This window comes from Mugil cephalus, chromosome 3 (genome assembly GCF_022458985.1).
Source record: "Mugil cephalus isolate CIBA_MC_2020 chromosome 3, CIBA_Mcephalus_1.1, whole genome shotgun sequence".
In the NCBI taxonomy this organism is placed as follows: Eukaryota; Metazoa; Chordata; class Actinopteri; order Mugiliformes; family Mugilidae; genus Mugil; species Mugil cephalus.
The window spans coordinates 28,091,569-28,119,031 of NC_061772.1; the positions used below are offsets into that span (position 1 = coordinate 28,091,569).

Sequence of the window (27,463 nt, forward strand, 5' to 3'; positions counted from 1 at the left end):
TAGGAAAAACTGCAGACATTTGTTTTTTTTATTAAATTGACAAATTTCATCTGTACAGCAAAATCAAATGTCACAATGATAGATCTGTTACATCTTCATATTACATGGGCATATTCTAAAAAGAACGCAACTGCACATCGATAAAGTTCGTACACGGAGAGACTCACAAAACCCAAGGCTGTCTTTATTCATCTCTGTCAGAAACTGAACGATGGATCAGAAACAGAAACAGCAGCGAACTGTTAGCTCTGGAGTATTTTTGAACACTGGTACGATTCGTTTCTCTGTTTAGAGGAGGAGGAGGAGCAGAAATAATTTACAACAAAAAGCTGCTGAGGATCTGGAGATGTGATCACGTAAAGTGCAAAAAATTAAAAATGTTAAATGGTGTTTGATAAACAGATAAAATCACGTGCAATTTCCCTGCAAAACCATCGACTAAAACCCTGCACAATGATCGTCAGATGTTGAGTTTAAACATCCGGATCAGAATATTCCAGCCGGCTGCAATAAAAAGACTCCACTGAGCTACTTAAAGCTGCTCTCAGCAGTTTGTTTGTTTGGTTCTGGGCAGGTGGAACCAGACACCGATTAGCTTAGCTTAGCCTAGCTTAGCTTAGCTTAGAACAAAAGCGGGCATCAACAGGATAAAACCTTTAGCTAAAGTAGCAGCTGGTTTACATCGCCAGTTAGTTAGAGGCTTTAATTAACGTTTATCAGATGAGAACTAAATACTGAGTCGTCTTAATCATTCACAGAAATTAATTCACAATGAAAAAAAGATGCAAAATATAAATATATATTTTTACAAATTAAGAAATGAGGCTCTGCAGATGTGAGTGCAAAATTAAAAAAATGTTAAGTATGTTTGTGCCTCCGTAGCCACAGTTTAAGTCACATAAACGTCCATTAACCACTGAGGGAACATCGCTTCTAGATTTTCTAAATGCATTCAGGATATTTGTTTTAAGAGAACAAGCTTTGATTCACTTTTATTGTTCTTAATCATTCACAGGAATTAATTCATAACAAAAAAAGGCAGAAAAATAATAATTATGTATTTTTTAACAAATTAATAAATGAGGCTCTGCAAATGTGCAAAATTAAAAGTGTTAAATAATGTTTGTACCGTTTTAGCTACAGTTAAAGTCACATTAAAAGGAATAATCAGTTCTGAATTTCAAAATGGGACATTTGTTGCATCAGGCTGTGAAGTTACTCTGGGTGAATCGGTTTGGCCTCTTATTTATATGTTTGGTTTTGGGCAGATGGAACCAGACAGTTACTAGCTTAGCTTAGCTTAGCTTAGCGCAAAAACAGGATAAAATTTCACTAATGTCGTGTTTTAATCTGCACCGAAACCTTTAGCGACCATTTAATTAGAGGATGAGCTTTAATTCATTATTAATAAATGAAATAAATACTGTGTGTTCTTAACCATTCACAGAAATGAATTTACAGTAAAACTAAGATGCAAAATAATTATTTATTTATTTATTTTTTACAAAATAATAAATGAGACTCTGCAGATGCGATTAATTTAAGTGCAAAGTTAAACATCCATTATTGGTTCCGGCAACTCCAAGTTACTTTCTGTGATATTTTCTGTCACTTATTTGTCTGTTTGGTTCTGGGCAGGTGGATCCGGACGGCAGTTAGCTTAGCTTAGCTTAGCTTAGCTTTAAAAGGAACTTCCTGTGAATCTAAAACCTACATGTTTTTACATGAAATCCTTCAGCTAACGAAGCAAAGGATGTGAACGATACTGGTCAACCTCATCTCCACGAGCTGCTCTGTTTTTACCGTCAAACAACGTCCGAATATCAGGATCAGATTATTAATCAGCAATAAATAAGGCATGAACGTAAAAAAAAAAAAAGAATAAAAGTGCAAACAAATCAGCGTTTAAATTAAAAAAACCAAAAAATATGCACACGACATTCCTGTTGATGACCACGATGAGACCAGCTTGACCTTCGTTCTCAGTCTGTAGCAAGTGAAGTGGAGCTGGTCCCGATGCAGACACAGAGTATGTGGAGAGGACGGGACCAAACGCTCATAATTCAACAGCAACAAAGTTTTGCCTCATAAGATTCCACGTGTGCATTTCAGGCCACTGCAGTCACAAAAAAACAAAAAAAAAGTAAAAAGAAAACCTGTTGCTCTTCGTGCTCCGGTCTCTGTTATATATCACCGAAAGAAAAGAAAAGAAAAAGAAAAGCGTCGGGGCCGAAAGCATCCTACCCTCAGAAGCAGCAGCCCTCAGTCACATCATGAACAGCGCTTATTTAGAAACTTAAAAGATGCTGGACGACCTCGCATCCGACCCCAAACAACATCGGCAGCAGAAGCAGATTCGTTTGTGGGGGTGGGGGGGGGGTAGCGGGGAGGGGAGGGGAGGGGAGAAAGGGGGGGAAAATACGAGCGAGGAAAAACTCTTTGATAAGTGCTCCCCCAGTTTGGAGACGCAGGATTTAGATGGAGGAGGAGGAGGAGGGGATCCAGATGTGGTGTTGGCACTGTGCAGGTCGGCTGGTTACAGATCCAGGGGGAGGAGGGGGGAGGAGGAGGGGGAGGGAGCGAGGAGTCAGTCCTTTCTGAAGCGTCGGGGGCTCGTCCTCGTCCTCTACCGGTCCTTCAGCTCTCTGGTCACTCGCTTGGTGATGCGACCGCACAGCAGCCCCACCAGGAAGAGGACGCACACGCTCAGTGCGATCATCAGCAGGATGTAGTTCTTGGAGGGGGACGTCATCACCTGGACGGCCAGGTCTGAGAAGCCCTCCGCCGGCGCCACCTGCAGGACGGAGACGGAAAGATATGACACAGGGTTTCTACAAGGTGAAAGACACATCATCCACTGCTCAAAGAAAAGAGTCACAACGTCTGTTTCAATGGATCATGGCTGCAGGAAGAAGAAGACGAAGAAGAGAGAGAAGACCAAAAAGAAGACAACCAAGAGAAAGCAGAAGACAGAAGACGGACAACAGGATGAATACGATCAGGAAGAAGAAGACGACCAAGAAGAAGCAGACGATGACTATGAACAAGGAGACGGCCAAGAAGAAGACAATCAACAAGAAGACGACGACCAAGGTGAAGAAGACCAAGAAGCAGTAGCAGCAGATCATCATTCAAAACGACCACCTACACAAAAACTAAACAAACAAAAAAAAACATGGCTGCACTAACAACAAACACTGTTTAAAAGAAGAGCAAAGTTTCCTGGAGACGGCGTCAAGGAGACAAATCTTCCAGAGAGTTTCAGGGAGTTTATACCAACGTTGGATGAGCAGAACATTTTCTGGAGTAGAGAACCCAAAGTAGGAGCTCCCATCTCCACATTAACTCCATTAACTTAGACAGAAAGATGCACTGGACTGAATCCAGTCGACTCGTCCTCATCTTTACCTTTGCAGCATAGCTCCACATGTCGATACGGTCTTGAAGCCTTTTCTTGCACTCAGGCTGCAGACGAACCCTCTTGTCCTGCAACGCCTCCATCAGACACGACATCTCTGCAGGACGAGAGGGACTGACACATTAGAACATGATGATGCTTCTACATGAGGATGGATATCAGTTAATTAATGTGAAAACACCCACGTCGTCCTCTGCCCGGTGTGATGGCGGCGCAGTGATGCTTGAGGTCGAGAGCGCAGGCCGTGTGGAGGACGGGGTCCACGAAGATGTCCGCCTTACTCTCCTTCAGCATGTTCAGGACTTCCTGCAGACACAGAGATCACACACCAGGTTTAAGTCAAATAAACTATTTCTCAACTTGTTCTAAAGCTCAAACACAGACCATCAACGTTAGGTTATAATTAATGTGATATAACTGGTAATGAGAACGTACGTCACCCTGGAAAAACAAGTGAGTTTGATCCTAATAAGACAGATACTTGATGTAAGTGCAATACATACAAAGTAACACTGCAAAAAATGTCCGGTTTAAACCATATTGGTACCTGTAATATTACAGATATGTAATATTGGCTCATTTCCCTGTAGCTCTGTAGCTTGATTGGATTCTCTTTGATGTTTTGAGGCATTTTCATGCAGAAATGTAGAAGATGATGTGGGATGTGCATGTTCATTTAAGCTCCACAGGAACATTGTATCCGTCTGATTAAATGATCCTAAACAGAAATGTACCTTTTTACAGGCCTCCTGTTTGATTTTCAACAAGTTGACTTTCAGACACTCTTCCACCTGACCCGTCTGCTCCTGAGCTGCCGCCTCCTCCGCACACAATCTGGAGATCTGGAAAATACAGTAACATCATTTAACATTTTCTACACCGAGTCTTCTCTCTTCTGTAACAGGTAGTCTGGCTGTGTGTTGAACAACATGTGAACCCTCTATAGATACACACATCAGGCATAACATTATGACCACCTTCCTGTTCTTCTTGTGTTTTTGAGTTGCTCCTAAAGTGTTTTTGTTGATGAATCCTGCTGGGGATGACTGCTGCCATCAGGGAGTGTCATTGCTATGGGGTGGGGGTGTCTGGTCTGGTCTAGGTGAGTGCTACATGTCTAAGTAACATCGACATGAATGAATCCCAGGTCCAAAAGTTTCCCAGCAGAACACTGAATTGTCACAAGACGGTTTAAAGGTTATTTTCTTCTCCTGGAAGTGGTCATAATGTTGTGGCTGTTTGTGTACTTGAGCAGTTTTAAATGTACCTCATCTGAACAGTGCATCTGCAGTTGTGGGTCCAGTCTGTAGTCGAGCGCCGACTCCTGGAGAATCACTCTGATCTGGTCTTCACAGTCTGGAGACAACCTCTGCACCAAACCCCAGCCAGAAAACAGGCAATTTAACACAGAACCTTTGACTTTTAGTACGTAGAAACGCTGCATGTGTACTTTCACCACCCACACTACCTGCACCTAACGGGGCAGTTTCGGTACATTGTCGTGGTCTAACCTGGTCGGCGTATTTGAGTTTGAGGCAGGCGATGACCTGACCCTCCAGCTCGCTGTCCTCGCTCGCCTTGTTCAGGATGGACTGGCAGAACTTCGGGATGTCGGCTCGGCAAGCTTTCCTCAGCACCGGGTTCAGCCGGTAGTCTGGAGGAGGGAGAAGAAGAGGAGAGCGATCTGGTTACAGGACACATGTTAATATACTGACGACACAGTGACGACCCATTTGACATTTGATCCATATTTGGAGGACCGCCTACGCAACTGATATCATCATCCTCCTCTTATTTTTAATATTTATACAAGAATGAACAAATTAAGTTACTGCAGAAATAAAAATATTTGAAGGAGTTTTGACTGAGGAGGACAACGGGTTTAAATGAAGCAGAATAAGCTACAATAAAACCGGTTAATGCAAGCTCTGATCTTTCTTTAAATTGTTCTAATCAGTACAACAGCATCACTACATTGGTGCTTGTCTTAAAAAATAAAATAGCAAACTTCAGAGATGAATAAATAAATAACTTCATGTCTGTGCTTTACAGTTTGCTCCAAAATATGTATCATATCCCCATTTAGGAAACGCTGAAAAAGATGTGTTGGTGTTTATTTGCATCCAGAGCAGATGTTAAACCTACGTGTAAACTCTCGTACATAGAGCTGGACACTTGTTGTGAAGCTCTGTGTGTGTGTGTGGTTTGTGTACCTGTGTTCTGTGTGATCTGCCTCTTGGTGATCATCTGTTTACACTTGGGATCCATCAGCTCGCTGTTCTTGTTCTGCTTCAGACACTGGAGGACGTTCCTGGCGTCCGCTTCGGTACAGAAGCGCTGTGGGACGGGACGGGACGGGACAGCGTTCGTCACTTAAAAAGTAAAGAGCTTCAGTTTGTCACAGCTCCAGAGAGCGAGCGATGTTCACCTTGATCATCTGCTTGCAAACTCTCATCAGCTGGTAGTCGAGCTCGGGGTCGCTCATCTCCACTTCCTGCAGCCTGAAGATCCTCTGGTGGCAGTGCTGACTCAGCTGCTTCTTCTGCTCCTTCAGACACTCGATCATCTGAGGACGAGAGGGGTTCACTCATCGAGGCCTGATTAACTCAACTTTCTGACGTAGTCGGACTTGTGCTTTTACCTGAGCGTTACCGAAGGCCACGTTGGGACACAGGCGACTGATGTCGGACTTGCAGGGATCATACAACTCTGGTTCCAACCGAATATCTTCAGACTGAGACCAAAGGAGAAGAGAGACAGAAAAAAAAGTTGTTTCACTTTCCTGAATAAACAAAGTCTGATAGTGGCAGTACGGCTGTGGGGAGTCGTGCGTTTTGTGTTTTACCATCTCCAGCTCCTCCACCCGCAGCTGTTTGCGACACTTGAGGGAAACCCGCTGCTCCCTGGCCTCCTGCAGCGTATCGTTCCTCACCGTGGTGCTGAGACAGATCACGACGTCCACCCTGCAGAGGGACGGAGACGGACGGCGTGAACAACGTCCGCTTAAATCGATCCGACAATCAATTCCACGGTTTTTATTCCACCATTCACATATGTGTATATATGTATAAAAACTCTCTGCTGGTATTACTGACTGTCTTTTGCACATTCTCTACCTCACACAGATAAAGATGCTGCTGTTATGTCCACATATACACTGGAAACACTTAATTTTATTGCATTTTTATTTGTGCACTTTTTACTTATCGTTTACTCTAGTGTCGGGATAATGTCTGTCTGTACCTCTTCACAGTGAGAAAGTAAGAAATGTTTATGTCACTGCCTTTGTATGTCTGGTACATGTGAAGAAATTCACAACACAGTCACCAAAAACTCACTTTTTCTTGATGTTTGGACACAAGCGCAGGACGTCCTCCTTGCAGGCCATCTTGAACTTGTAGGAGAACCGGAAATCCTTCATTTGGACCTGGAAGGCGAGCGCAAGGATAATTTACTGATATCAGTCATTCAGTCAGAGTTTATTTACGCTCCACTAGTCCTTCAGAACTGGAGAAGCTACTTGGATGAAACGTCTTCAGGAAACTCTACAAATCATTTCACCAGGTCACAACGTCCAGGAAACATCACTGATAATCTGGTTGTCATTGCTCCTCTTAATGTTTGGGTTATATAAGGCAGCGAGTTGAACATTTTGTCCTTAAAGTTGATGTTAGAGGAAGGAAAAATTGGACAAGTGGACAGATGACATGTCAGAGACTTTGAATGGACTGTAATTGCTCGATGACCTGGTCAGAACATCTAAATTATTTAAATATATTTAAAGGGAGAAGTGCCTCTTATTGTTTAAGCTATTAACTTTAGTTTAAAGTAGTTAATTAAAACAAAAATAAATACATTAATCTTATAAATTTTTAAATTAGCCATGAAAGGGTAATTAAAGAGAAACAGGAGCCGACGTCCTGATAACTGACCAGCTGGAAGTGTGTAACGCCGACCGTGCACTTGTCGTTCATCTCCTTCTGGTGTTTATTCTGAACCAAGCACTCCATCAGATCACCCGTATCGATCTGGTTATCGGCTACATCCTGCACACACACAAACACCACAACACAAATCCATAACAGTGATTCATTAGAGCACTATTTACATGACATGCAATTTCACAATATCAATGTTTGGGGGAAAAAAATAATTAGTTTTCTCTTGTACGTGACACCAAAAGAAAAATATTCTGTCAATAAAATAAAAATTATTCAACCTTCAGGCAAAATATTACCAATTACCCAGCCAGTGGATAATGAGTTTACCATTATATTTCCAAAGAAGTACATTTAAATCCCATTTTGTGAGTCATGTTTTCTCACATCCTAATTAAAGCTATATGATTTTCACAGAGCTAATCAGCCAAATCCAAAACTACACTCTTTTCTTATGTCTGCATCAAATTAAAATTAATTTATTTCAGTTTAAAATGTGTTTTTATTAGTGCTGTCAAACGATTAAAAATTTTAATCAGGTTAATCACAGGGTTGCTGTGGATTAAGTTTGATTAATCGCGATTAATCGATTAATCTATATTAATCACATTTCATTTTGCATGAGCAAACAGACTCAAGAAGGGAATATATATATATATATATATATACATATATACATATGCACTTAACATATTGATTAAACACCTTAAAGAGTTTCAACAAAACAACTTAATTAACTTTGACAGCCCCTTTATATATTTGTAAGCCTTGATATTTAACATTTAAAGGCATTTAATCAAATAAAATCATACAAAGTATGACTACAGTCAGAGGCAGCAGTAACTGCTAAACTATGCTAGTTAGCATTTAGCATTTAGGGCTAATTTTTCTGTTTTAATTTCTGCTACCTGCTTGTTAGCTTGCTCACCGGTTAGCTTTGGTTGGGTTGCAGGCTGATGTTGAACGTTGAGTATTTTGAGAACATGACTTCTCAATTAGAAACCTTCAATGTGCCTTAAACAGATTGTCAGCAACCTTTGTTTCTGTATGTTCCTGATATATAACATCCACCACCTCCCCCCCAACATAGAAAAATAAAAAGAGTGCTCACGTGGCAGTGGGCCTGGATGACGGGTTCACAGGCTCTGATGAGCAGAGCGTCTATCTGAATGTCCTAACCAACCAGACACAAACACCACGTTCAGATTATGCAGGTGAGACAAAGACAATAGTATTTGCGTATTAATTAATAATCAAGAGTATCTGACCTCTGACTCCAGCTCTGTCAGGTTGCTGACGACCTCCCTGCAGCTGGACACCAGGTCCTCCAGATGATCCTGCAGACACTCCAGCTCCTGGACACAAGAAGGTAACAGCTGCCATTTAAGGACTCTTTCACACCATAGACTGTATGAAAAGTGGACGTCATGACAGCTCATCTTAATGTTGATGTTGAGCTCCCCCTGCTGTTAACTTGTAAGCTCGTCAGTCTTGCTCACTCTGTAAAAACATTCTCGGTGCGTTCCATTTTACCTCAGAAGTCATCACTGGGAATGACGTCACACCTGAGTTATCGTCGTTCCAGTTACAAAGGTCTGAAAACTATATGACCACGTCCATTAAAGCTCTTGCCTTGTCCGAATACAACTCGGTGGAAACTTGGTGTGTTCAATATTTACATTTTTTTGAGTACAAATTAAAGTTTTTTAAAAATGATTGATATTAAGTAATATTATTGCTATAACATTAAATTTAAAGCTACACAAATTTTAAATGGAGCACATAATTTAAACCAACTCGTGAGATTTTTACTAGACTTATTCACAGTGATGAAATCAACAAGACCACACGAGGCAGAAATTTATGAAAATATTCAAAAGTTTTAAATGTTTATGTAGAAAAAATACAAAAAATTCAAACTCAGAAACTCAGACATTCAAATTTAAGTAAAAATGGAACGCACCATGCATCTTTTATGCCGTTCAGGTTAATTATTGTTTAAATTTCCTGCTTAAATTTCAACAATTGCAACAGAAACCTTTGGCGAAATTCGGTTGAGTCGTACAAATGTATCTCCAAACCTACTTAGTTAACCTCACCGATCCAAAACAATCAATTCGAAAAACTGTAAAATAACACATCAAATACGTTTTTTTTTTTGTTTGTTTTTTTAAAGGTAGTTTGTATAATACTGATTTTTGTTTAAGTGTTAATTTTTCGGACAAGTTTCATTTAAGTTATTTGACGCTTATGTGCAAGTTGTGCAGAATGCTAATGTAATGAGTATGAAGTAGTTACAGAGTCTCCAGTGTCCAGGACGTATTCACAACATTAAACATCTTTAAAAAAGCGTTTGAAATCCTACATGTGTATGAAATTAAAAGTGTATAATTTAATAGTCTAGTGTAGTAACTTAATTCTCTCACCTGTCCAGTGTCCGTCTTCTCGCTGCACCACTTGCCGAGGTCGGTCATGCAGCGTTTCTGCAGCTCCGGGTCCAACTTCACGTCCAGCGCCCTCTGGTGGAGAATCCTCTGAACCTCCACTTTACAGTCCCGAGATAACTACAAACACACAGACATTAAAACAACCTTAGACACATCTGTCCTGTTGATTCATGTTGGCCCCCATATGAGTCCTAACAAGCCAAAAATGATTTCTGACTCATTGCTACCTCATTATTATTATTACAATCAGTGTTTTTGGTTCTTTTTTCCATTGTGGCTGCTCGTATTTTATTACTATAGCTGTTGGTATGATATGCAATCAGCACAGAGGGGGGTTGCTTACATGCTAACACGCCCAGATCTTTAAATATGTTGCAAAGATTCCATGCATCTGGACAAAACATTATCAAGATAAAATTTAACTTCTCTTGTTGCAAAACATTTCTGAGAACACTAATTTCCAAGACAAAAAGCTGAGATTAAGATGCGAGCCGATCTGGAGCTACTGCTTAAAGGATGCATAAATTATACAAGACGTTATTACATAGACTAAATGAAAAGAGAGATTTGTGTTATACCGTATAATCGGATCAAATCAGGCTGTCAGCGGCCTCCTCATGGATGGGTGTAATTACCAAAAACAGGCCATTAGTGGAGCTTCATACCAGTTATTTGTCGTGAAGAGACATTGATTACATGGAAAATCAACGGAGGTCCAGCTACACTTCATCACGTTTTAAATATGTTCATCTGGAAGATGCTTTTCTTCCAACCAACATTTAAACTACCAGATATTTATTTTCTTTTAGAACAGAGATGCAAGTGAGTGCTGACGTCCTTCCAATGGCTTCAGTTTAGTTTTAGGATCTATTTTTTACATTTATACATTTATACTTACATCTGAGTTATTATTTAAATCATCACACGGATTTATTTTAAGTTTATTATAATGTCAGCAAGCAAAATGTCTTGACAGCTTCTTGACGGAAGCTAATCGTTGTTTGATAACCTCCATGGGTTGTCTATGAATATTTTACCTGCTGAAGAGCATCATTTGTCTGACATTTTCACTATTTAAAAAACAAAATAGCATCAAAACTAAATCGTTTTTAGTGGTAGGTAGCAAATGTTAGCATGTCAATGTGGTTTTCACAGTTACTTTATCTGTTACCTGGTCATTAGCTAAACTGTTAGCATGCTAACAGGCTAACGCTTTGCTCCCTTCAAGTTGCAACACGTTTGATTGTGTTTTTTTGTTTGTCTTGTTTTTTTACTAATGGTAGAGATGAGTAGTTAATATATTCTAAATTAATCCAACTCACTACTGTCATTGTATTTTACTTGTTTGTTAGCTTGCTAACGTTCAAACATTTTGCGTTACACGACGGTCGTAACGGAGCAAGTACGGTGAATAAACATTGGTATGTTAGCACGTAGGTTAACCCTTTATGGGGCGAGGAACCATATTTGGTAACTTGAGCACATGCTTCTCTCAGTGAGGTTTAGAAGCGCGTTGTTTTCATTCAGCCAATCAGAGAAGATCAAGGAAACATTCTCAGGTCCAATCAGGGTAGAACGATTCTTTAATCTTGATTTTCTCCATGAAAAAAGTATAAAAGTCTTCTTACACTCAACAATAACGCTCCAGGGTTGAATTCCCAAGTATTTGAATGAGCACCCTTTAAATGTTAAAGCTATTAGCATGTTTAAGCCACTGTTAATATGTTAATGATAATTTCCAACAACATTAAAAGCGTAATTTTAGATGTTTTTACATTAGTTTTAGTCTCGTTGTGTAATCAGTTGAAATTTAACTTTAATTTCTCCCACAATTATTACTGGCTTCAGTTTAACCCAGCACCAAGATCAGTACAGATTGATTTAGGTCAAACACAACAGCCTCTTACCTCCTCGCCTGAATTTTCCTGTTAAATTTAAAAACATCAGCGTTACACCTGAGAGATGGAGAACACGTCAACAAATACAACCCCAACCCCATAAAGAAGAAGAAGCCGTCAAAGCTCAAGGCTATGAAACAGCTGCCTCCTGTTTCAAATGCCATCTGAAATACTGCAGTATATTTATACTGTAGATGACACAGATATTTTATTATCTATCTCTATATATAAACTACAGGTCAAAAGTTTGGAAGCAACTTCAAGTTTCTGTTCAAAATGCCTTTCTTAAAAAAAAAAAAAAAAACAGCATGATTTATTCTTTGATGTATTTACTTCATGATCACACTTAAATGTCAGCAAAAGAAAAGAAGAACGGCTTCGTTTTAGGATCAAGAAGATTTACAAGAGTCACAACTTCAGTGCAAAAGTAACAAAGCAAAACAAATGACAGTTTGTGCAACGTTTTGGCCTTTGAGAGTCTGCATATAAATATCTGTTGTGGAACGAATATAATAATCATGTTTATTTTGTTGCAAAATAAACCAATGATACCATCTTTTATGTACAAATTTGATAGGATTTGATACGAGTGCATAAATAAATCAAAATAAAATAAATAAATTGTAAATGTACATATACATATAGATACAGGGTATGGTGTTGTGCCCATTTTTTTCCTTATTATATCTGTGTTGATACAAATTTTCGTTCTGGCTTGTGTGCAGTGACAATTAAAGTCCTTAAACGTGTCAGGTGTGTGATCGTACCCGTCGTCCCTGCTCCTCGGTGCGGTAGGCGTGGCGATAGAGGCAGGAGAAGACGGCGCCCGGCGGCATCAGCTCGCTGGTCTCGTTCCAGCCGTGGGTGTGACAGAGCCGGGCGGCGTCGCCCTGACACTTCTTATACAGGACGGGGTCCAGTCTGGGGACGGGGACGAGGACAAGGACGGGGACGAAGGAGTTCAACAAGCAGCTTCTTCATCTTTTTTAACATCTCTTTCACTTTCTAAATCCTAATTCCTAAAACAGGGTTTCTGTAGTTTGAATGAGGGAAATTTAACTTTTAGAGACTATTATGGGTTAAATTTGAGATTTCCACCAAGTATGAAAAATAAGGAATATCCAGAATTACTTTCAAAATAACTAAATTTATTATTGTCATTCATGCCTGGGGTGGACTCCACTAATGAGGGGGGGGGATTATCACATTTTAGAGTTTTTAAGACTCGGCAGAAATCCTGCAAAAAGTTTGGAAAATCAGCCACAATGATGAGAAATTTTCAAGTTAACATCCTGAATCTGGAGTCTTCAACGTTCTTCGAACTGGTGTAGGGACCCCCTACCTACTATATGTGTTCTATATTAAACTAGTGCTGTTTATGATATTGGATTCATGTTAATATGTATTTAAAGAAATTTAAAAATGATGAGAAATAAAAATATATATATAAAAATGTCTAATCAACCAAAGATTTCGAGCCCCACCTCCACGGACCCTGTAGGGGTCGCGGACCTACACAAAACAAACTAACCGGTGTTTTCTGAAACATCTAAAATGTAAAAGACAAAGAGAAGAATTTCTTCACATCTGAATTGAACAGACTCACTTCCAGTCTCTGGATATAAAATACTGCAGCTCCAGCAGCCGATGTTCACAGTCCTCCACCATCTTCTCTGTGTACAGATGTTCCATCAGACATGACAGGATCCTACAACAGACAGATACACCGATCAGCCATAACATTATGACCACCTTCCTAATGGAGTGTAGGTCTCAAAAACAGTGAATTTCAAGTGTATTTTTATTGTCATTTTTTGTACGCAGAGAATAACGAAATATTGTTTCTCTTCCCTGGTTTAACTGTTAGAACAGGCTCTGAATGAGGATGTTAATTTAGGGAGGGAGGGGGGCAGTCCATTGATCATCCTTACAGCCTGGGGAAAGAGGTTATTCATTCTTTTTGGATCTTCTACAGATGATGCTTGCGTATCGTCTCCCTGAGGAAAGTGCGTGGTTACAGAAATTCTTTTTATCAAAAATGACAAAAAGACTCACTGAAGTCTGGTTTCACAATCTATCTGTGGGACCTTCCTCCCACTATTTGGTGAAGAGGATAAGAGAGAATATGTTGTGAAACAGTTGAGTCTGTGTATCTGGATGATGGGAGTCTTTATGGATGCAGCTCTGCTTGAATAAATCCAACCAGCAGAGAAGTGGAGCTCCAGTTCTCTTCACCGTTCTCTTCAGCTGATATTTTTTCCCCCCCTTTTCACTGCAACTGTCAAACCAGGAGGTGAAACTGCAGAATGAGATGAGATGTGTGTGTTTGGCCGGTTTCCCTGCAAAGTGAGTGGAGCCGCTGTTGTGCTGTTTTGATGACTGCTGCGGTTCTGGAGGATGAGGTGAGGTCATCAGAAATGTGGACACCGAGGTTATTTCATTAATGGCTGCTGGCTACTGGCTGCTGCCATGAAAGAGTGTCATTGCTATAGGGGGGTGGGGGTGGGGGGTCTGGTCTGGTCTGGTCTGGTCTAGGTGGGTGCTACACGTCTAAGTAACATCCTCATGAATACATGTCAAGTACAAAAGTTTCCCACCAGAACACTGAATTATCACAAGATGGTTTAAATGTTATTTACTTCTCCTGTCAGTGGTCATAATGTTGTGGCTGATGTAGCGTCAGCAACAATACAAATTGTCTCAAGAAGGGGGGTCTTCTTCGTTTTGATACTCTTGAACCCACACAGTCAGCCTGAACGTCTTTGAGAGCCTCGTATGTAAAGAAATAAATATTTTCTATGCTGGATGCTGGAGGTTTGTGTGTCTGTGCACTCGGCTCACATCGGGTCTCCGTTGCGGATGTGTTTGCAGGCCGTCTGGATGACGGACTCGCAGGCCTCGTTGAGCGCTCGGTCGATCCGGTAGTCGGCTCCGGGGTCGGCAGACTGGATCAGAGTTTGCAGCTGCGCAACATTCAGAAAAAAACAGTTTAATCTGTGAAAACATTTTTAATATAACAGCTCCTGCTCTAAATCTTACGTTCAAGAAGGTTCTGGTACAAGTCAACTGAATTCTATAGCTTTAACATAGTGTGATTTATACAACAACAAAATAAATAAATAAAACAACTTTATTTTCTTACAGAATCAAATAACATTAAAATATCTGCAAAATAGGAGCATGTCCAGTTTCATTTTAGTCTCAGGATAAAAATCTGTTTTTAAACATGAAGAAACTGTAGAAAAAAAAATGAAATTAAATTAAAAGACAGACAACAATACAGTCATGTGTAATATTGTTAAAGGGACGTGTATAATTTAAATAGTGATTAAGAGATGTTAGGTGCAATAGCAACGAAGGAATATGTGCAAATTTTAATTAATTAATGTTTGGTAGCATGTTGTTGTATGCTGCATGCTTGTTTTTCTTTTTTGTATTTGTACGTTTTTGTTAATTTACTGAAATTGTTTTATTTTTCACCTGCCAATGGGACTCGAGATGGAAATCAGCCGCGTGGCTGTAATCTCTCATATTTACTTGTAAACATTTGTTAATACAAACTGGCCCGTTTTAAAAATTAATAAATCAAACGATCCAAAAAAAGGTTCCACATTTACAAGTTGATTTCCACCAATCAATCAATCAATCAATCAGACTTTAATTGTGAAGCATTTTATACAAAAAGATAAAAATTTAAAAATTCATTATGCAGAATTAATACAACTGAAAATAGTACCTAAACCTAAGAGCATAAAATGAGAAAAATAATCAAACTTAAGGTAATAAAAACTATAACACACTAACGACCAAGACAGTAAAAGAGATTTTAAAAAAAAACAAGATAGTTGAGATTCAATTAAAGGCCAAACTACAAAGGTAAGTTCTTGAGCTTGTCCTTTAATAATATCAACGCTCTGTGCAGCCCTCAGGTCTCCATGTTCAAAAAGGAGAAGGAAGAAGTAAATACCTCCCTGAGTGACGCACGGTAATAGAAATAGATCTGTAATAATCACAGTGATGGTGACAATGGGGCTAATGACGTCTACAAAGACGATAGTAACAGTAACTATTGTCTCTTTTTTGAACATGGAGATCAACTTTAACAAAGCACGTGGACCTTCGTTTTATTTATCGTCTGTCTTTAAATTTATTTTTATTCACTAACATGTTAAAAATGAAAATGAATGGAGTCAAATCTTACCGCGCTCTGACAGACGCTGTCGACGGCGGCGCTTCTGTCGCCGCGGCCGATTCTCATCAGGCAGTGCAGCGTGCGGCCTTTGCGGTGGAGACCGGAGCAGTGGGCCTCGATCTCCGTCCGGCAGTGAAGCACGATCTCCGGACTCAGGGAGAAATCCTCCATCAGCATCCGCCTGTAGTCCAGCATCTCCCCCTGACACTCGCCACTGACGGGACGACCTGCAGGAACAAGGCCAACGTTACAGACACAGCGAAGCTTTTCAGTGACTCCTGGCCAAAAGATGGAAAATCCTGTGAGGATTTCTCATCATCTGACTTTATCCACATGTAAAGTTTTGATTAATGATGCTGTAAAGCTGTTTATGCATCATGGATTCAATAAACGCTTCTTAGCAGTTGTTTCGGTTTATCACACTTAGTTTAATGCTTTGTCAAGTATCATGATTGATTTGCGGATTCAATTTGATATCAATTCATTTAGAGACATTTATTTTCCATAAAGTTTCATATTATCTCGTTCCTTCTTTGCTTTCGTGCAGCTCTTCTCTGTCGTCATACTTTTTAAATCTTCATCTTTCAGAGTTGGAGCTTCCATCATGTTCTGGATCTCCCTCACACGTGGACTCAAGTTGCATGATCTCAACATTCAAGATGTTTTATTGTCCTATGCAGTAAAAACATCAGTTTAGAAAACACAACTAAATATTTACTGTGCAAGTCTCCCTTTCTAACAGCTGTTAATAAAATAACACATGAAGATTGTGTGTATTTGAGTATTTCATTAAGTGATATCGAATCTTTCTAATTAAGATCAATTTAAATCAGAAAAACATGTTTATGGGAGATGGTTTGTATTGGTATTGGTTTTGGTGAATCCCAAAAACAAAGCTGAAATGTAGAGTTTCTTTAAGACGTTTCATCCCAATAGTTTGTTTACTTGTAAAAGACTGGGAGTTGGGAAAGAAAGAGTACTGAGGTTTTATCTTATATTTATCCTGTTACTAATTATTTTTTTTTCATTCTGACAAACTGTTTTAACACATTTGACCTAAAACCAGACTTAAACCGTAAAATTCCAGTAGGAAAAAGTTTTTCACTGTGAAAACCACAAACATGTTTAACAAACCATTTTTATAACTTAGAATGCAAATCTAAAGTGTAAATTTAAAAAGCTTACGAACAAATTTAGCAAACAACAATTTGTAGCTATTTCCATAAAATGCAGGAAAAGCATCACACATTTACAAAACTATCAGGTGTAACAATAAGTAATAATACCTACAAGTCCCAAACGGCTGCAGTCTGTTCATAGACTGAATACAGCCTCACTATTACAACTTCTCCCTCTTCCTTAGCAACTATTGACACCTCACTTCCTGATTGGTTGATTGGGATGCATTTTTCCACCAATAGAAAAGGGGCTGTAATGTTTTTACTTTTTTGTTTTAGTTTTTTTTTTTTGCTTTCAAGCACGTCTCGATCTCCAATTTAGCTTTTTAATATTTCTCTAGTTCACCAAACGCCCACCAACATGACGGCAATATTCAGGAACAATTGTGCTGTAAATTATTTATAATTAGTCTCGTTTTACTTGGCCTGTGAACACAATTTAAAAACTGGTGCATACTTTGAAGTTAGCACTTTCACTGTTCTTGTTGCCACATCGTCTTAAATTGGTCATGTGATTTGGATGCTCTGGCGATCGGAGGAAATTAATGGCACTCCAACAGTTTCAAGGGGCCACTGACGTGTTTTGAAACTTCTCTGACCGTGTTGCATTAAAGGATTTGCAGCCCTTAGCTGGTGAATACTCGCCCCGGTGCACGGCGGCCTCCAGGCACAGCAGCAGGTAGGACAGTCTGGCCTCGCGGGCTCGCGGCAGGTTCGTGTCCAGGCTGCAGCGCTGCTTCCTCAGGTCCAGCTTGCAGGCTTTAGCCAGAGAGTAACTGACCCTGTAGTCCTGTGAGATCAGCTTCTGGCGGGTGGTGAGAGCGTCACGACACTGTGGGTTGGAAGAAAATAAGAAATGGACACTCAGAAGAGGTCAGGTTTCAAGAGCCAGTGAGAACCGTAGCTTTTAACGCTCGAGTGGTGAGATGTTCGGCTCTTTGTACCTTTTCCGACATGGCCTCTTCAAACTTGTGATTGAACAGACACTTGTAGACTTTTCCTTCTCCAGCCTGAGTCTGTGGAGAAGAAGAATAAAACAGAGAGAGAGAGAATTATATAACTGGTTCTCCAATGTTACAAGAAGTAGTTTAGTAGCTTAGCTTTTTTTGCTTTGAAAGAAAATAACCAGACAGTAGTGACTTGTTCAACTGTCTTTACTTTACTTTTCATTTTTCTTCACTATTACGTCCTTGCAGAAGTTTGACGCATTAGTCCTCGGTTTTAGCTTTTCTAACACAATGCTAACATGTTAGCATCATCTGCAGAAGTTATTGTTAAGATCCATTCGGCTGGTTGGCCAACAATTGTGCTTATTTGCCTTATTGTTGCACAAAGGCACTTGTGACATGGTTGTGTTGTTGGCCTGAACAATTTGAAAACAAGCAGTTATTCAGCACCTCCTTAATAATTAGCAAATATTAGCTTCTGTTGTCTCTAACAGCTGCAGCAAAAATTGTGCATTTGACACATTTATGTGTTGGTCACTACATTTGAAACCTGCTGAATAATTAGCTTAAACAGTTTGAGCAACTAGCATTTGAAATGTTGGTGAATGTTTGCCCATCGACAAATCGAGCAAATTAATTGGTGCCACGCTTGAAATGTTTAAAATAACTTCACGGTTACTCAGACAACTATTTCAAATGATTTAATATGTTGCTATTTTCTGGTAATAATAACAATAAACAGCGCTCTGAAAAAGTAATCTTGAAAATGAGATTTTAGGAAAAGTGCGGTTTAATAAAAGTCAATTTCCACTCCGTTTTCATGATCGTGCCGATGCTAACCTGCTCACTGATGGAAACTGACATGCCACTAAATCACTTATAAGTTTGTTGAATGTGTAAATTCCTGCAGATGGCGGTAGAGCCTCGCTTACGTTCTGACAGAACCTCTCTCGGTCGTCCCGGCAGGAGAAGTAAAGGTGGCGGTCGAGGTGAAAGTCGTCCGACGACAGCTCCGCCACCCGCAGGATGGCTTTCTGACACTCCTCTTTGATTGGACGAGCTCGGTCCTGGTGCTCCGCCTCGCTCACCAACGCCTTCTCCAGGCAGGCGATGACTTCGCCCTGGGAGTGGACGTCCTGGGACGAGATTAATGACAACTGAGAATCAGGTGCTCACAGGTACCAGTGTCCCAACTGAACGGGTCCCACGTCTAGTGCGTGTCCCCTAAATGTAGCATAAGTCAGACTAAAACAAACACACATGTGTCCCACCTTGTGTCCCACATTGATGCTGCCGCAGTGCAGGTTGTTGATGTCCTCCTTGCATTTGTCCATGAAGCCGCAGATCAGCCGGTAGTCGCTGAAGACGATGCTGGTCATCTTGGTGATGTACTGGTTGCACTGGTACTCGCTGACGTTGCCGCGGTGATCCACCAGGCAGGACACCAGGTAGCCCCGCCCCCGCTCCTCTTCGTTGCACTCCTTTATCTGCAGGTAGAGAATGAATGGTGAGCACAAAAAAACCCTACGAGCGCCGCTCTGCAGGAAAGACGAAGGTCCGGCGCACTAACCTCAGCGATGGTGCTCTTGCAGACCTCCATGGCCACAGACTCGAACTTCGGATCTGTTGTCAGGTTCAGTTTGTAGTTCCACAGGAGCTGACGGGAGAAAGGGAAACGGTAAGAATTCAGACTTCCAGTTGCTTTACAATTTCCTAAAATTTGACGAGGTGGAATTTAAAATCACCAGAAATAACGAAAAAGTGAGGCCTTCACGAAAACCTGTCCTGAAACATCATCAAACCCCAGTAAAAGGAAGTTAAATATTTAAAAGAAAGTCTGAGGGAGCGGAGAAAGATCCTGGTTGTGTTCAAACCTGGACTTGCGATCAGATTTCCCTGGACGTGAGACACAGATTTCACATTTTTTTAGAGTTCGACCTGTACTGGGAACTGTCTCTGTCTGTGTCAGAACATCTTGACATCTGCTGCTTTAATTTTCATTATCAACCATTTTCTGCCTCTATTACTGTATATTTACTGCTATGGTCATTCATGAGGTAATGACTTAAATTGGCACCTGTACTGTAAAATATATACATACAAAGTTATTAGACACTTTGAAATAACAACTGTAGCACTTTTCATTTTCTAATTGAACACTCTTGCAGCTCATAATTTGAAAATGCATTTTTTAAGATAAGAGATTTTACATTAAATGTAAAATATAGACCTTGGTTGAGTTTCTCAACCAGTCACACAGAAAGAAGAAGTTGTCTCTATGACGAGTCCCCCACTTTCACGGAGGGACGATGTTAAGCAGCAGGAGAACGTTACTTGCATCCATTGTTTTCCTGTCAGAGAAGCTCCAGCTGCAGCCGCCTCAGATAACAACTAGTGACAGTCGGGCCGCCCAGAAAAAGACAAGAGTCTGTGTGTGTGTGTGTGTGTGTGTGTGTGTGTGTGTGTGTGTGTGTGTGTGTGTGTGTGTGTGTGTGTGTGTGTGTGGGACGTGTTAATTGCAGCTGGTGTTTTCCAGCGCTGTAATAAAGATAGTCCAAGCGGTCGATTAGCCTCTCTGCGTTTCGTAAAGATGTCAGCTGTTCGACGCCCTGAACTCTTAACAATAAAGGTTTATCGCCCAGAAGACATTGAGACATTGAGACGAGCTTTAAGAGGCTCTCACAGCAAAAAAAAAAAAAAAAAAAAAAAAAAAAAGGATAATGTGGGTGTGAGAGAAGGGTGAAAGAAATACTCACATGGTTGCAGTCAGGGGCAATATCGGTTTCCTGCACAAAAAAAGACAGAAAGAAAGAAGAATCATTGGGTTAAATTCAAACATGCTGCATTTAATCTGTTTAATCCTCCAACAAGAAATACAAACAAATATGTGTTTTATTTTAGGTTCTATTTTTGGTTTAGAGTCTGTCCATTGTGAACTGTTCATGTTCTGGAAAATATCTGCTGGGCCAGTTGAAATATGCCTCATAACAACATCTGGTGATGGTGATGATGGGTCCCTGTCAATATTTAAGCCAAAGCAATGTCACTCTGAGAAAGTTAAAATTATAGAAATATTTAATAAAATTATATAAATAATTTAAATTTCCAATTTGTAAACTTCATTGCTTAGATTATAGATGAGATAAAATAGGCCCATAAATGTATTTATATTTACTTATGTGCATGTGTGTTTTACAGTGTTATTTCTCTTAATTTCATTGATTTATTTTCTATTTATTAATTTTTCTCTGTTTATTTCAAGGATAGTTATTGAGATGGGGGGGAGGGCATATACGCATATGCTTGTACTAAAGATAAATAAAAACTTATTACAAAAACAAAAAAAATCCTAAATATTTCTGTCCTAGAAATCCTAGAAATGTGCAAAACCTAAATGTTGCAATAAAAACGAAATGGAAACACCTACATTTAGAAAAAACGTCTCAGATATCTAAAGCTAAAACATTTTTACGCTCTCATGAGGGTTTTTTTCAGACGTATCAATATAAAATTCTATCACAAAAGTACAATGGAAACACTTTTTTTTATAATTCTCCATCACCGAATGTGACGCAGGAGGTCACATGACCAGTTCATTTTAAATCCATCGTCCTCAAAGTGACGAGAATTTAGGAGAATACAGCTCATTCACAAAACACCTTTCAATGGAAACTATTTTATTCAGATACATGTAGATTTTTTAAAAAGTTTCTCCAAATTTAATTGCTCTTAGAAATGATGTAAAAAATATTTAATTCTTTAAAGAAACTGGAGAATAGAAGTTCCTTAAAATGATGAAATCTTCTTAAGTTGTATACTGAATTTATTTTTGATTCATTTACTTTGTATTTCTATATTTTTGTTTGTTTGTTTGTTCTTTCAGTGGAAACATGTGCAAAGCTCAATTGTACTTTATCAAAATTTTAGAAATATCGCTTTTATTTTGAAAAGAAAAAAAAACTGTAATGGAAACACAGCTAGAGTCTAGATTCCCCCTTTAGTTCGCTTCAAAAGAATAAGATCCAACAGCTGCGATTCAGCAGCGTATGAAGAACACTGCACCAACACCAAAGCTCTGACCAAAGTAAAGTTTCTCTCCAAACAGCAGCAGTTTAATTTGAACAAAGCCCCAGAAGCTGTTCACAGACTCCCCCACAACATCCTCGACAATCAGAGGAAACAGGGCAGCATCACTCTGCAGCATAAATACATGAAAGCGCTTCGTAATAACACTCCTCCGCCCACGGGAACAGAGACGGAATAAAAGGAAAAAAAAAAAAGTCGTCTTCTGACTTTCAGTTCTCATTTCCACCAAATGTTTCAGAGACAGAGGAACGAGTGTAATTAGGATTCAGACACTCAGTGGAATCCAAGATGAAAATGAACAATTAGTAAAACTACGAGCTGTTAATTAAACTGTTCTGTTCACATCAAAGGCTTCTGGAATGAGACCCAATTAATCAACGAGATCAAACTGAAGTGGTAAAAGAGGATAATTGTGTCTGGTTTAAAGGGACGGAGCGACAAATCTCTGGGCTAATACGCTGCTTTCAAAACCAAATGTACATTCCCTCCTTTTAATCTGAGGATAAAAGCCATTCACATAGTTAAATGTAATGTTTTATTATGTGCAGATCATATTACATTATGTATTTTTAATTAATTGACATTATTTAGTAGAAATCAGCTTTCACTTCTACTTTTGTGTTGTTGTTTTTTTGTTGAAAATAAAAAAAAGATAAAAAGATCAATAAAAACTAAAATCAATAAGAGAAGAAAACATTCATGGGGTTTATACTTTTTATAGACACTGTAGCAACTTGTTGGATGGAAGAGCCAGACCGTGCTATTAGCAACTAATGCTGCCTTAACTGTGTGTGTGTATATATATATATATATATATATATATATATTTATACATACACACACACATACACACAGACTTAGTCGGACTTTAATAATCCATGAGGGAAATTTGTCACCGTAACTTTGTTGCACATAAAAGTAAACAACACAAAAAACACAAGAAAGATAAAACAAATGAGGTCAAAATGAAAGAAAATTAAAAAATAAACAATGTAATCAGCAAAATCTACAGAATTAGCATTAGGCCTATGTGCAAGTTGGCAAAAACAGCGTCCGAGGTGTTTTCGGACGTTTGACTGGTTGCATAGCAACAGCGGCGTGGATCGTGTCGAATGGCATCTCCTTGTACCTGCATTACCTGCATCCTCTCATTAGAAATATGAGACCACACATGAGGGAGATACACAACATGATGAGTTAGAGGTTAAAGCTGACTGGAGGAGGAGGAGGAGGAGGAGGAGGTGAAAGAATAAAAGGTGGGAATAAAAGAAAAGAAAAAGAAGAAGGAGGAGGAGACTCCAACTCTGACAGCACCATCAGGACTGAAAGCATACGGAGAAAATGGGAAGAGAAGAAGATGATGACTCCAACTCTGAATGATGATTGATAGGAGGAGGAGGAAGAGAAGAAAAAAAAGAACAAGACAGATACAAGAAGAGGAAGAAGATGGAGCTGATGGAGGATGAGGTGGAGGAGAAAGAAGAAGAAGGAGTAGAAGAAGAAGGAGGAGGAGACTCTGACCACCATCAGGACTGAAAGCTGACAGAGAAGATGGGAAGAGAAGAGAAGAAGATGATGACTCCAACTCTGAATGATGATTGATAGGAAGAAGAAAAGAACAAGACAGATACAAGAAGAGGAAGAAGATGGAGCTGATGAAGGATGAGGTAGAGGAGAAAGAAGAAGAAGAAGATAAGTTAGGAGGAAACATGAAGAAGAAGAGGAGGAGAAGGAGGAAGATGTGGAGGAAACGTATGTTTCATAGATTCACCCCCTTTATGGAGACGCATTCACTTTTTATATCAGTGTTAGTTCCTTTGAGTTCATCTCTTTCTCCAAACATGTTTAGAAATTTACAGGGTGATATTTTTATACACTTTTATACACGTCATTTCTTAAATTAAGCTAATTCACTACACTTTAATGACCTTAATGGAATAAATAGGCCGTTAGACGGTTCTCTATAATGGGATTTAGCAATCTGCTCTTTTTTTGTGATATATATAAAAAAAAAAAAAAAAATGAAATGACAAAAACAGAAAGTGATGCAGCTTCTCCGGGGCTACACGTCTCCGTCCTCGCACGCCGTCAACCCTCCGCCGCCGAGTGTCAAACTGACTCCGAGGCCACAGCTGGAAGACGAAACGCCTGCTCCCTTTATAACCGGGGTGCTGCTGCTTTCCCTCAGACGTCTCTCAGCTGTCGCTCGGGTTTTAGGGATTCAGACGTCCACAAATAAATAAATAAATAAATAAATAAATAAATTCTCAAGTAATTCAGCCGCCCCTGCTCGGCTCTTTGTGAGTCTTTTTTACGGAGAGGAGGCAGATTTATAAGAGCCTTTACCTCGTCAGGAGGCCACAGCTGTTGTAGAGTCGAAGCGATGTAATTATCTCTCTAATGGGGGGGAAGGGGGAAGGGGGGGGACATTGTTCATGGCCGGTGTGTGTGTGTGTGTGTGTGTGTGTGTGTGTGTGTGTGTTTGACGTCAGCCCGGTGGAGAAGGACGGATGATGAAGTCAGCGTGGCAAAACAACAACACCAGGGAAAACTCTCAGGGACGGAGCGGTTTTTCACTGACTCCTTTCTTTTTATTACACTGACAACGTTTTACTCTGAGACGAGTATTTAGCTTCGAGAAGCTGCACGCGAACGTGTAAATAAATAATACGAACACACTGCAGTCGTAGCTGTAGTCACCTTTTTATGTGAGCAATTCTCACTTTTCTTTCACTGTGAATAGTTTTGTTTTGGTTTTTTTTGACCCATCCATCCGCCCCATCCTCCTCCCAGTCCCAACATCATGACTGGAGATCAGCCGATATGGGGTTTTTAGGGCCGATACCGATTATTTTTCTTGTACGTCAGCCTTGGTCAATGGCAGATACATGCTACTGATTTTTCTGAGTTGATATTTAGAGTCGATACTGATTCTTTCCATTTACATTTACATGATAAAAATGTTACGATATATCGGTCAACCTCTAATCACGACATCATCTAACTTCCTCCTTTGCTCCCGTCAAAGCTTTTTTGTTGACGTTTCACATAAAGACAATTATTCTGCTTTTATTAGCAGCATACAAAGATGTATATAATACGAACCCTCTGTATTCTAGCCGTTATTTACTGTTTTTGTAAGTATTTTATCTTTTGCTGCATTCTGAATACATTTTTTATACTTTTGACCTATCCATCCGCCCCATCCTCCTCCCAGTGCCTACACCAGGACTAGAGATAATCCGATATGGATTTTTTTTTTTTTACATCAGCCTTGGCTGATACGTGCTGCTGATTTTTCTGTAAATTAAGCAATAAATTATTTGTCATCACAGTAAAAAATAAAACGTCGGACAAAGGAAACTCGGCTCCTTCTTTCCAGCTTAATTATCCGTTTTAATGCCAGACTTTCCTAGAATATCAATAGATTTTTTGTTTCTGTGGCGTAACAATATGAAATGTAAGAGTATAAATACCGCAGAAAATGGAAGTAGGACTCGTTTGAGGTCAGAGATGAATTGTCATCATGTTAAAAAGTAAAAAAGGTCAAGGACAAGAAATGAGTCTGGCAATCATCTGACTTCCTTCTTTGCTCCTGTTGTATTACTTCATTTTTCTTCAAAACCAATTTTTGTGATTATTAGCAGAACACTAGTGTCCATGTAAACAAGGCGACAGCCACTTAATAAACGCTCTAATGCTAATTGATAATCAGAGGTGTCAAAAAAGCAGAGACAACTCTGAATGAGTGTGTGGATTTCGGTGATAAAACTGGAGCAGGTCAGAGTCTGTGGTTCAACTTTAACAGGTCACCTGACGTCCGGATGACTACACACCCATGTGCAACACGTTCACCTCCAACCAGGTAAATAATGAATTCACTGAGACCAAAATCAAACCACATCAAACAATTCCTTTAAATGAAATAACACCGCAACTGTTGCATCAGCAGGATCAGACGTGTGAAAAACAAACAATATCTAATTAAAAATTTATCTCATAAAATGTTAAAAGAAAATGTTTTTTGGGGCCATGTTTCTCTGCCAACAGTCTGAAACATAGTTTGTAGTGACTTAAAGCAAAGACTAGCAGCAATAATCATAAAGACTTTCGGCTCTAAATGATTTTCTACATTAAAAACCCTTGTAAACATATTTAAATTAAAGTAGTTTAGTGCAATTATCTAGGTAATATTCCTCCATTTATACTTATTTTTTTAAATATAAACTCTGTAACTCTTTAAAATGAATAAATCCTTCCTGCATGATTTTACCGACATTTACCTTTATACTTTAGTCAGAACCTCTTCGCTGGTGAATTTGTACAATCCAAAGCAATAAATGGATTATTAAACAGGAATCTCAGGGTCCTACACAAGACAATGGTGGTGGTGGGGTAATTTATGTATGCACCATATTTTCTCATAATAAGCCAATGTTTGGACCCAGACAAGTGGAAGAAATTAGCTTTGGACATTAAAACAGGTAGAAATGAAAACGTAAAGATGTTACTGTCCAAAGGGAGACTCTGATTTACCTTTTTAAGTCATTCTAAGGCTATTTTCTTGCCTTTAAACGCCTGAAAAATTGCATTAATCAACTCACAGAAACATTGACTCCTTTCATAATAATAATATTAACGCTGTGTGATAATAGGTGGATTCTTTCTACTGCAACAGGGTAACATTAAAAAGGAAATGTATGTTTTTTTTTTGTTTTTTTTTGTTGCATTTAATTAAATGTGTTTTAGTGGCTGCTGATGATGGAGGTGTAGCCCACCGGGGCGACACACCCAGCGGATACCCATCACCCTCCCCAGCGCAACCGTGCATGCTCAGCCTGGGGGGGGGGGTCTCGCTCACCTCTCTGCGGTCCTGCAGGCACTCCAGCACGGCCAGGTTGTTGGTCCAGGTGTGTTTGGGACAGAGGCGAGTCAGGTCCTCCCGGCAGGCCTCCTCCTCCGACAGCTTCCAACCCGTCGCCCTTCGAGGCTGAGAGGCCCCAGCGGCGGCAGGTGCATCCTTGGCCGGCGGATCCACGGCCCGCAGGTGGGGCGGGTTCTGCGGCTCGCCCGGTCCGCTGGCCGCCTTCAAGCCGAGGACGGAGCCGAAGCCGCAGAGATACACGGAGGATAAGAGCAGCAGCGGCAACAGCAGCCGAGAGCGACTGTACGTCGCCATCTTCACTCCACTGTCAAGCTAATGAGACACTGCATCACTTCTGGTCAGCGGGTTCACAATAAGAGTTTAACCGACACCACTTCCGGTCACTTGCTTTTTTGTTTTTTATATATATATGAAAATAACTTTATTGCGGCACAGTTGCACGTGTATTATATATTTACAAGGCATTTTGAACTT

The 27,463-nt window shown here is 39.8% G+C and overlaps 1 protein-coding gene across 2 annotated transcripts; it reads right to left on the reverse strand.

Annotated features, from left to right (window-relative positions):
• LOC125005854 (Golgi apparatus protein 1-like) lies at positions 1 to 27,324 on the reverse strand. Of its 2 annotated transcripts, XM_047581490.1 has the most exons (27): positions 26,966 to 27,324; positions 20,775 to 20,804; positions 19,589 to 19,675; positions 19,290 to 19,505; positions 18,951 to 19,154; positions 18,016 to 18,087; positions 17,717 to 17,903; positions 15,903 to 16,120; positions 14,543 to 14,664; positions 13,308 to 13,409; positions 12,469 to 12,622; positions 11,711 to 11,728; positions 9,783 to 9,920; positions 8,625 to 8,711; positions 8,468 to 8,530; positions 7,351 to 7,464; positions 6,757 to 6,845; positions 6,264 to 6,381; positions 6,060 to 6,152; positions 5,847 to 5,984; positions 5,632 to 5,755; positions 4,930 to 5,072; positions 4,686 to 4,787; positions 4,153 to 4,260; positions 3,604 to 3,724; positions 3,409 to 3,515; positions 1 to 2,794 (listed from the first exon to the last, which is right to left on the reverse strand). In XM_047581490.1, the coding sequence occupies exons 1-27, from the start codon at positions 27,281 to 27,283 to the stop codon at positions 2,627 to 2,629; spliced, it is 3,441 nt and encodes a 1,146-aa protein (XP_047437446.1). In that variant the 5' UTR covers positions 27,284 to 27,324; the 3' UTR covers positions 1 to 2,626. The 2 variants fall into 2 exon arrangements, with proteins under 2 accessions (XP_047437446.1, XP_047437447.1); XM_047581491.1 differs by lacking the exon at positions 11,711 to 11,728.
• Between the last annotated feature and the right edge of the window lie 139 nt (positions 27,325 to 27,463).